This window comes from Otolemur garnettii, unplaced genomic scaffold (assembly GCF_000181295.1).
Source record: "Otolemur garnettii isolate 467f Iridium unplaced genomic scaffold, OtoGar3 scaffold00006, whole genome shotgun sequence".
Taxonomy (NCBI): domain Eukaryota; kingdom Metazoa; phylum Chordata; class Mammalia; order Primates; family Galagidae; genus Otolemur; species Otolemur garnettii.
Genome location: NW_003852401.1, coordinates 20,384,754 through 20,394,184, shown reverse-complemented (window position 1 = coordinate 20,394,184; position 9,431 = coordinate 20,384,754). Strand labels below are relative to the sequence as shown.

At 44.2% G+C, this 9,431-nt stretch overlaps 1 protein-coding gene across 2 annotated transcripts in view; it reads right to left on the bottom strand.

The window, feature by feature from the left end:
• The window catches only part of GLDC (glycine decarboxylase), a 118,050-nt gene that overhangs the window by 21,941 nt on the left and 86,678 nt on the right, over positions 1-9,431 (bottom strand). For both annotated transcript variants that reach the window (XR_002771083.1, XM_003782888.2), the window contains exons 17-18: positions 4,179-4,304; positions 2,755-2,904 (exon numbers count right to left, since the gene is read on the bottom strand). Coding sequence is in view for 1 of the 2 variants with exons in the window: in XM_003782888.2 (XP_003782936.1) it covers positions 2,755-2,904; positions 4,179-4,304 (276 nt within the window). In the remaining variant the exon portion in view is untranslated. The remainder of the gene's footprint in view (positions 1-2,754; positions 2,905-4,178; positions 4,305-9,431) is intronic.

The following is a 9,431-nucleotide window of genomic DNA, read 5'->3' as shown; positions in this document are numbered from 1 at the left end:
CACAGGTGCCACCCCAGAACATATTGACTTTTAATAATGGTTATCTTTTAGGGATGATGGAAAGTGTATGTGAGTTAATTCTTTTTTACACAATGAGCTTGTTTTACTTTTATATTCAGAAAGAAACAAATTTTGTTACATGTTGTTTTGTGAAGAGATTTATTTCCTCTCCATACTCCTTATTTAAGTTGAAAATCTTTCAAAAACTCTATGAAGTTGTCTCTACAAATTACAGAAAGTTTGGAGGGCCTTGATAGGATATAAGTTGGAAAGAAGATGGTATGGTGGGAAAAAAAGTAATTTCTGAGGGCTTCATCTTTGCTACTATCCTGTTATATTCATTTGGTCACTGGGTATCCGCAGAAAGCCAGAGTAAGCTTAGACCTAGTCATTCCTGGTGGTAGAGTCATTTCTAATTCCCAGGCAGAGTATAGGGAGGAGAGGACAGCTATGAAAAGGCTAAGAAAAGTTAAACCAATGCCAGGACTTCATGAACACAAGTAAATGTTTCTTAAAGTAGGTTAGGTTCTACTTTGAAGCTCAGATGATGTTTATATCCTTATGAGTACAGATCTTTACGAAGCTTTCTTTCCATTAGAAGAATAGATGTGCTCATGTTTAAAATCTTGGAAAATCCATAATAGATAAAAATATTATTCACAATCATAAAATAAAAGACTATTAACATTTTAGGCTGGGCACCCATACTTAGGTTAGGATGCCAGCCCCATGCACTGGGGCTGGTGTGTTTGAACCTGGCCTGAGCCAGCTAAAAAACAAACAAACCAAAAAATAGCTGGGCATTGTGCAATCCCAGCTACTAGGTAGGCTGAGGCAAGAGAATTGCTTGAGCCCAAGTTTGAGGTTGCTGAGCAGTGCCCATAGCTCAGTGGGTAGGGTGCCAGCCACATACAGCCAAGGCTGGCAGGTTCAAACCTGGCCCAGCCAGCTAAAACAATTACAACTGGGAGTGCAACAACAACAACAACAAAAACAAAAATAGCCGGGCCATTGTGGTGGACACCTGTAGTCTCGGTTACTTGGGAGGCTGAGGCAAGAGAGTAGTGTAAGTCCAAGAGTTTGAGGTTGCTAGGAGCTGTGACACCATAGTACTCTACCAAGGGTAACATAGTAAGACTCTGTCTCAAAAAAAAAAAAAAAAAGAGTTTGAGACTAGCCTAGGAAACTCTAGTATTTTTATACAATAAAAATATAGATTTGAATACAGTGTATTCCTAATTATCTGGCCCAAATGGGAGGAAAGAAGGTGCCCCTAAGAGAAGAAAGTTCCTATTGAAATAGGCAACTTCACCTGTGCAGTTCTACCACAGTTTGCCTGGTCACCTTCGGGCATTACGCACACAGTGAATGGCCCCTTTGGGCAGAATGATGTTAGAGGCTGGAGGGCCACCAGAAGATGCTGAACTGAGGGAGAGGGGGCAAGCTGATGACTCAGGTACCAGCCCCAACATTCCAATGGTGTTCCTGCCACTGTGGCATTAAGGTTACGATAGTGGCCAAAAATACAGAATTCATTTGTTCTATTGTAGCAACAGACAACCCCCAGACTGCACATGTGAAGGGAATCCGCTGAAGCAGAGAAAAGCAGAAAGAATTTGAAGTGGTAAGGTGGAGGGGAAATCACATAAAGAAAAGAAAAAGAGAAAAGAAAAAGAAGGGGGTCCCACCAAGGAGATTTTCAAAGAGGTGGTCATACTCCTCTCCTCCAGTGGCCCCCAATAGTACTTTTCCTGTTTTTTTCTTCCTTTTTGTTTTAATTCTTTCAGGTTAATTTTAGGGCAGGAAGAATTAGGTTACAACAGTGGTTCTCAACCTTCCTCATGCCACAGCCCTGTAATACAGTTCCTGTGGGTCAAGACCCACAGGTTGAGAACCGCTGGGTTACAATGTTTGCATTTTTTAGGTAGAGTCCCTCCTTTTTTTTTTTTGAGACAGAGTCTCACTTTGTTACCCCAGGTAGAGTGCCGTGGCATCACTGCTCACCGCAACCTCAAACTCTTGGGCTTAAGCGAGTCTCTTGCCTCAGCCTCCCAAGTGACTAGGACTATCGGCACTCACCACAACACTCAGTTATTTTTCTGTTGTTGTTGCAGTTGTCATTGTTGTTTAGCTGGCTCAGGCTGGGTTCAAACCCGCCAGCCTGGGTGTATGTGGCCAGCGCCCTATCCACTGAGCTACAGACACTGTCCAGTAGAGTCCCTCTTATAATTGTGTCCCGTCCCCAAGAGGTGTGCCATACCCTCCCCCATTGTACCCTGTAAATAGGAGCACACCCTTCCCTCTCCCAATAGCCTTTGCTCAGAGGGTCATGTTACACAGACCCTTTGTCCCCCAAGTAGTCAGGATTGGGTTCCCTGGGCTCCTAAAGCCGGGATAAGCGGCTTGCCAAAGACCATGGGAAATCAACATCCACTTGCAGCCAGCAGGGGTGGAGTTTCTTCAGGCATGGAGCTGGTGGCCTTCTCGCCTAGGGGTACTCCCAGGAGACGGCAGCCTCTGAAAGTCTAAGGACATTCCAGTCACCCCTACTTCCTTCAACCTATTTGCCTCTTCTGGGATCCATAATCCAGTGAAATGTGAGTATTTTGTTCAAAACTCCCAATTAGAAAATCAACCTCAATTCTGAATTCACTATTATGTTGTAGATGACTCTCCAGAAGTTAGACAGAAATATTTTTTTGACATATCCATTTTCTCAGTGGAAGCTAAGGAAGCTCCTCCCAGAATCCTCACCTGAGCATTCATATTGGCCCCGTCCAGGTAGACCTGCCCTCCATGTTGATGGATCAGGTCACACACGTCGCTGACATTCTCCTCAAACACCCCATTGGTGGATGGGTATGTAAGCATGATGGCTGCCAGGCTCTCCTTGTGTTTATCCACCTGTGGGAGAGCACAAGGTAGAAGCAGACAAGGGGGAAACTTCTTTCTTGACCCTATCCTTGCTTTTTAAAGGACTGAGAAAGATGAAGTCTTGGTCTTTTCATTCCTGAAACTACCTCAAAGTACAATGACATCAGTGAAAGATCCACAGCCATTACTGCCTTCATAAATCATTCCCAAAATTAGCAAAATCCTTTTGGGTAGGTCTCTATGGTCAAGACCAAAAATAAAAACCTGTTCAGAGTTGGGAAGGGGCCCAACTGTCTAAGGTGGTTTACACTTGTGTCATCTCAGTAGTTACTTCAGATTTTTCTGGTTCTAAACATGCCTATTCTCACAGTTAATCTCTCTCTGCTCATCTTGCCACAATTACCCCTCTTCCTCCATTCTGCTGAAATTCCCAAAAGGAGTATCCTTGCTTAGATAAAAATCTCCCTCATCCTCCCTTTTTACAGAAGGCAGGCATATATAATAGTCATGTCCCTGTCTTTTTCTCTCTCCAGCAAATCAGAACAGGCATGTGCGAAATTGTGGGGGTGGAGAAGAAGGTCATATCCTATAATCCTATATTGCTATATTGGAGAGACTTAGTGATTGCAACTACTGGCTCAGAATACCTCAGAAAAAATTTTCCAGGCCAATGGAAGGGTGGAGGTGGGTGGAAGAGATGCACATCATTGTTTATTCTCAGCTTCCCTTAGAAGGCAGTTACATGGACTCCCTCGTCTCTATGCCTAATAACACTGACAAAATCACATTGCTATTCCACTGATTTCCTTCCTTCTTAAGATGCAGCCGCCAGTCCACTGGTGGGAAGCAGATACAGTTGCTAAGCAACCACTTCCTGGAGGTTGGGAGGTTGGGAGTGGGGGTTGGCATTGGAGGAAACTGGGTGGACTGCTGCCTGGAATTCAGCTGGGACTGGGACAGTTACAGACATTTGCAAAATGTACACTTATAATTTCCAGCACAACCTGACTGAGTGCCAGGTTGATTATTAATTGGGGAAGGAGAGTGAATTTGTGCAGATAGAGGCAGGCAGGTTCTGCAAGCAGTACTCTTACTACCACCATGAATAATTCATTCCGTTTCCTACACAGGCACGAATTAGGACAGGGATTTCTCCATGTTGGTGAAGGGAGGGGTAGAGTAGACTGATGAGGCAGTCTTTTCATTAGAATGCAAGAGAAGCCAACACACATAATCCATCCCTCCCTGATCCCACCACCTCTTCCCCATCCAGACTTCCCATCTGCCAAGGGAAAGCTGAGTACCATGGCCTTGAGGTGAGCTGCATCGATATTTCCATATTTATCCACCTCCACAGGCTGAATCTTCATGCCTGCCATGTGGGCACTTGCTGGATTGGTCCCATGTGCTGATTTTGGAATGAGGCAAACCTGAGGAATAGAAAGAAAGGAAGCAAGAAGGGAGAAAAAAATAATCGCTAGGCTGATAATGACAGAAAAATCCCACAACATTCCCATAGCACAAATTAAACAGGCATCACATGTTTTTATTTAAGCTGACCACTGATGCCTTAAAATTTACTTTGACTTAATTATTTCTATTATTGCAAAACAATGTCCAAAAGGAGTTTCCATTTGAACCCCAAATATTGTTTCCTACAGATGTTCAGAATATTAATACGATCCACCCTTATCCCAGCACACCAAAAATAGGCCTGGGCTTATTCTAACCTTGTCTGAGTATATCGAAAGCACCTTAGTATTACATGAAATTGGAAATTAAACTCTAGGACTCAAAAGCCCACATCACAGCCTCTGAGCTCTGCTTGGCCCATCCAGGACAGATGATAATAGTAGACATAATTCCAAGGCCTGTCAGTGCCAATAGATCAATTATGTCAACATTTACTGGATGCTTACTCTGCAGTGAATTGTTTGTTGCCATGAGAGTCATAAACTAAGTACGAAAAATGATCAAGTCTTGTCGTGGGCTCACACGACTTGCTCATTGACAACATTGGCACATGATAACATAGAAATGAATGTCTGGAGTCCAGAGGTGCAGTAGAAACCTGGAATGAAACACGTACCTTCAAGCTGAAGAGATAAAAGAAAGTGCCTCAAGAACTAAGCTAAGTGAGAGCTCAAAGATGCGCTATGGTAGGGGGACGGTGGGTGCAACGTTAGGCCAAATTCAAATCATTTTTCACTTCCTCCAAAGAATCATGTGAACAGAGACAAATACACATGCTCTTGCAGAAGTGATGAGTCGGCTCAGCGCCTATAGCTCAACCGGCTAAGGCGCCAGCCATGTACACCTAAGGTGGCGGGTTCGAATCCCCAGCCCGGACCCGCCAAACAACAATGACGGCTGCAACCAAAAAATGGCCGGGCGTTGTGGCGGGCGCCTGTGGTCCCAGCTACTTGGGAGGCAGAGGCAGGAGACTCGCTTGAGCCCAGGAGTTGGAGGTTTCTGTGAGCTGTAATGCCACGGCACTCTACCCAGGGGGACAGCTTGAGGCTCTGTCTCAAAAAAAAAAAAAAAGAAGTGATGAGTCACAAGAAAAAAGGACATCACAAAGTTTTCTGCAACAGAAAACGTCAAGGAAAAGCAAGGATTATCCTAAAAATAATAGTCCTACTTTTTATCCCAGAGCCAGTATTGGAGCCCCTTTGAAAAGAATAAACAGGCATTATTAAAAATGACCTCACAAAGAAAAAACTTAGCTTCCAGCAGTTTCCTCAAAAACAGTGAAGTAGCCTAATTAAGAAGACATACGTACAGAAATAGAACTCTAACCAAAGGCAAACAGAGAATCAGTCTGTTCTCTGAGAGTAGGTTTGAGTCCCTTTTGAATGGCTATTGGTCTCAGGCTGGTAATGATGTGTTGTCCTCAATTCCCTGCTTAAAATCTTTCCTTCTATAGTTAAATTTGGTTTCTTTAATTTCACAAAACCAAAGCTGGAGTCATTGTCCTTTCTCACAAAGTATTCTTACCCTACAGAAGAATCATTGAATGAAATGAGCCCTTCAAGGCAGAATATTAATAAAGGAGAGGAAAAGTGAATATTAAAAATGAACATAAAATAATTTTTTAAAAACATAGTCTTACTCTGTTGCTGAGGCTAGAGAGCCGTGGTGTCAAAGCTCCTAGCAAACTTCAAACTCCTAGGTACAAGCAATCCTCTTGCCTCAGCCTCCCAAGTAGCTGGGACTATAGGCACCTGCCAAGATCCCCAGCTAGTTTTTCTATTTTTAATAGAGCCAAGATCTCAGTCTTGCTAAGGCTGGTCTTGAACTCCTGAACTCAAGCAGTTCACCCACCTTGGCCTCCCAGAATGCTAGGGTGACAAACGTGAGCCACCATGCCCAACCCATAAAACATGAGGCCAAAATTAAGGATTCATACCAAGGAAGTTCTGCTGAAACAAAAACATTTAAGTTAAAAAAAAAAAAAAGTCAACCATCCCTGTAGCAGGCTGAATAATGGGTCTGCAAAGATTTTCCTGTCCTGATCTTCAGAACCTATGCGCATTACCTCATAATGGCAAAAGGGACTTTTGCAGGTATGATTAGGTTAAGGAAGGATCTTGAGAAGAGGATTCTGGATTTTTTTTTTTTTGAGACAGAGTCTTACTAGGTCACCCTGCGTAGAGTGCTGCCATGTCACAGCTCACAGCAACCTCTAACTCTTGGGCTTAAGTGATTCTCTTAACTTAACCTCCTAAGTAGCTGGGACTACAGGTGGCAGCCATAATGCCCAGCTATTTTTTGGTTGTAATTGTCATTGTTGTTTGGCAGGCCCGAGCTGGATTTGAACCTGTCAGCTCCAGTATATGGTGGCTGGTGCCTGAGCCACTGAGCTACAGGAGCCAAGACTGGATTTTTTTTTTTTCGAGATAGTCTCACTACATCACCCTGGGTAGAGTGCTATAGCGTCACATCTCACAGCAACCTCAAACTCTTGGGCTAAAGCAATTCTCTTGCCTCAGCCTCCGAAGTAGCTGGGATTCCAGGCATCCACCATAGCACCTGGCTATATTTTTGTTGTAGTTGTTATTGTTGTCTAGCTGGCCGGGGCCGGGTTCAAACCTGCCACCCTCAGTGCATGTGGCTGGCACCTTAACCACTGTGTTACAGGTGCTGAGCAGAGCTTGGATTTTTGACTAGGCTTTGTATGTATTCTCAAGTGTCTAAATCAGAGGGAAGAAAGGAAGATCTGACCACCAACAAGGTAGGAGCTGACTGTAGCAGAGAGCCAGAGTGATGGGAGGAAGGGGCCCTGAGCCAAGGAATGCAGGTGGCTCCAGACCTTAGGAAAGGCATTCTCTGGAAAGAACCAGCACTGCCAAGACTCCTGGCCTCCATAAATGTAAGAAAATATGTTGCTCTTAGACATTTCTGGGTTTTTATGTACTTTTAGAAAACTTCTTTCCTTTCTTTTTTTGAGATAGGGTCTTACTCTGTCTCCTAGACTAGAGAGTGGAGGCATGATCATAGTTCTCTAAAACCTCTACTTCCTGGGCTCAAACAGTCCTCCTGCCTCAGCTCCAGAGTGGATGGGACTACAGGCATACACTATTGCAGCTAGCTAATTTTTTTATTTTTTATAGAGACAGGGTCTCGCTCTTGCTCAGGCTGGTTTTGAACTCCTAATCTCAAGCAATCTTCCTGCCTTGACCTCCCAGAGTGCATGAGCCACCGTGCCTGGCCCTTATTATTTTTAATGATGTTAATGATCAGTCTGAGCAAGAGAGAGATCCCTGTTTCTACTAAAAATAGAAAAACTAGCTGGGTGCTGTGGCAGGCACCTGTAATCCCAGCTACTCAGGAGACTGAGGCAAAAGGATTGCTTGAGTCCCAGAGTTTGAGGTTGCTATGAGCACTTTATCCATGGTCACAGAGGGAGTCTGTCTCAAACAAACAAAAAAATTAATGTAGTAAGAGAATCAGATTAGATGCTTTGGTTTATCCAAAGCAAAGCCAGTTTTTTTTTTTTAAAAAGTCCATTTATTTACACGGATGCTATGTTTTCCCAATTCTCCAGGATGCTAGCATAGAACTGGCACAGATATCCCTCAAAGACTTGTAGAAGGAGTGAGGTATCAAGAAGGAATGATCATGTACAGGGGAAATAACACTGGTAAAATCCAGTTCTACCCAGGCAGTTTGTCTCAGGCAACTGGGAAGAGAAAAATCCTCCATTACAGATTTTGTGCTCATATATATATATAACTTTTCTTGTCAGTTGGTGTGTTCCCTTTGTATAGGAAACTCAGTCTCTGACCAGCAAACCTGAGTTAATATTTGAGCAGCAAGGCCCGGCACGGTGGCTCACGCCTATAATCCTAGCACTCTGAGAAGCTGAGGCAGGTAGATTGCCTGGGTTCACAGGTTAGAGACCAGCCTGAGGCAGAGTGAGACCCCAGCTCTAAAAATAGCCAGGTGTTATGGTAGGTGCCTGTAGTTCCAGCTCCTGGGGAGGCTGAGGCAAGAGAATGGCTTGAGCCCAAGAGTTTGAGGTTGCTATGAGCTGTGACTCTCGGCACTCTACTGAGGACAACAAAATGAGACACTGCCTCAAGTAAATAAATAAAATATTTGAGTAGCACATTAAGGTATTACTTACAAAGTTTTAAGGACCCTGCCTGGCACATGGTAATCGCTTTATAATAACATTTGTTAAGTAAATTTGTATTTTCCCAAACTAAGCTGATAAATGAAGAACCTGCGTGTTCCATTTTAGGAACTTCTGAAATTTAACCTAAGAGCAAATGTGAAAATAACTTCAAAAAGCAGCTTGAAAGGAGAACCATCAGGAACCCAGGTGGTTCTGTGGCACATGATTTCCCCACACTTCTTTGCCAAAAAGAAGGTTATATTTTGCTGGATTCCATCAGAGCCTATTGTATGGGAACAGCTGCCTCAGACATCACTGATGTGGAAAAATCTTCCTTGATTATTTCAGTATGTCATTTTCCTCTTCCCTAACTAAGGAAGTCGGCTTTAATTAAAATCCTTAATCCAGCAGGGTGCCAACATTTCCAGGCTTCTGAGCTTTCTATCAGCTCAGTGTCTGGGAGGGCTTCCTGTCCCATCTGCTCCGCCCCTCCCTGAAATACAGCATCCAGGCCCTCCCTCCTGCAGACTGAGAGGCCTTCAGTGCCAGTAGGAGGGACAGTGGGCCCAGGGAAACATCACAGACCAGGGATGGAGAGAAGACACAGGACTAGAAACACTGAAGGAGGAACAGGGGCCACCTAGTGTGGGTGAGTCAGTTGGGTGCAGTGGCTCAGCCCTGTAATCCCGCACTCTGGGAGGCTGAGGCAGGTGGATTGCTTGAGCTCAGGAGTTCAAGACCAGCATGAGATAGAGTGAGACCCCAGTCTCTACTAAAAATAGAAAAACTGGCCGGGTGTTGTGGTGAGGTACTGGAGTCCCAACTACTCGGGAGGCTGAGGCAAGAGGATTACTTGAACCCTAGAATTTGAGAGTGCTGTAAGCTGTGCTGTAAGCTATGACACCACAATACTGTACCCAGAGTAACAGAGTGAGAC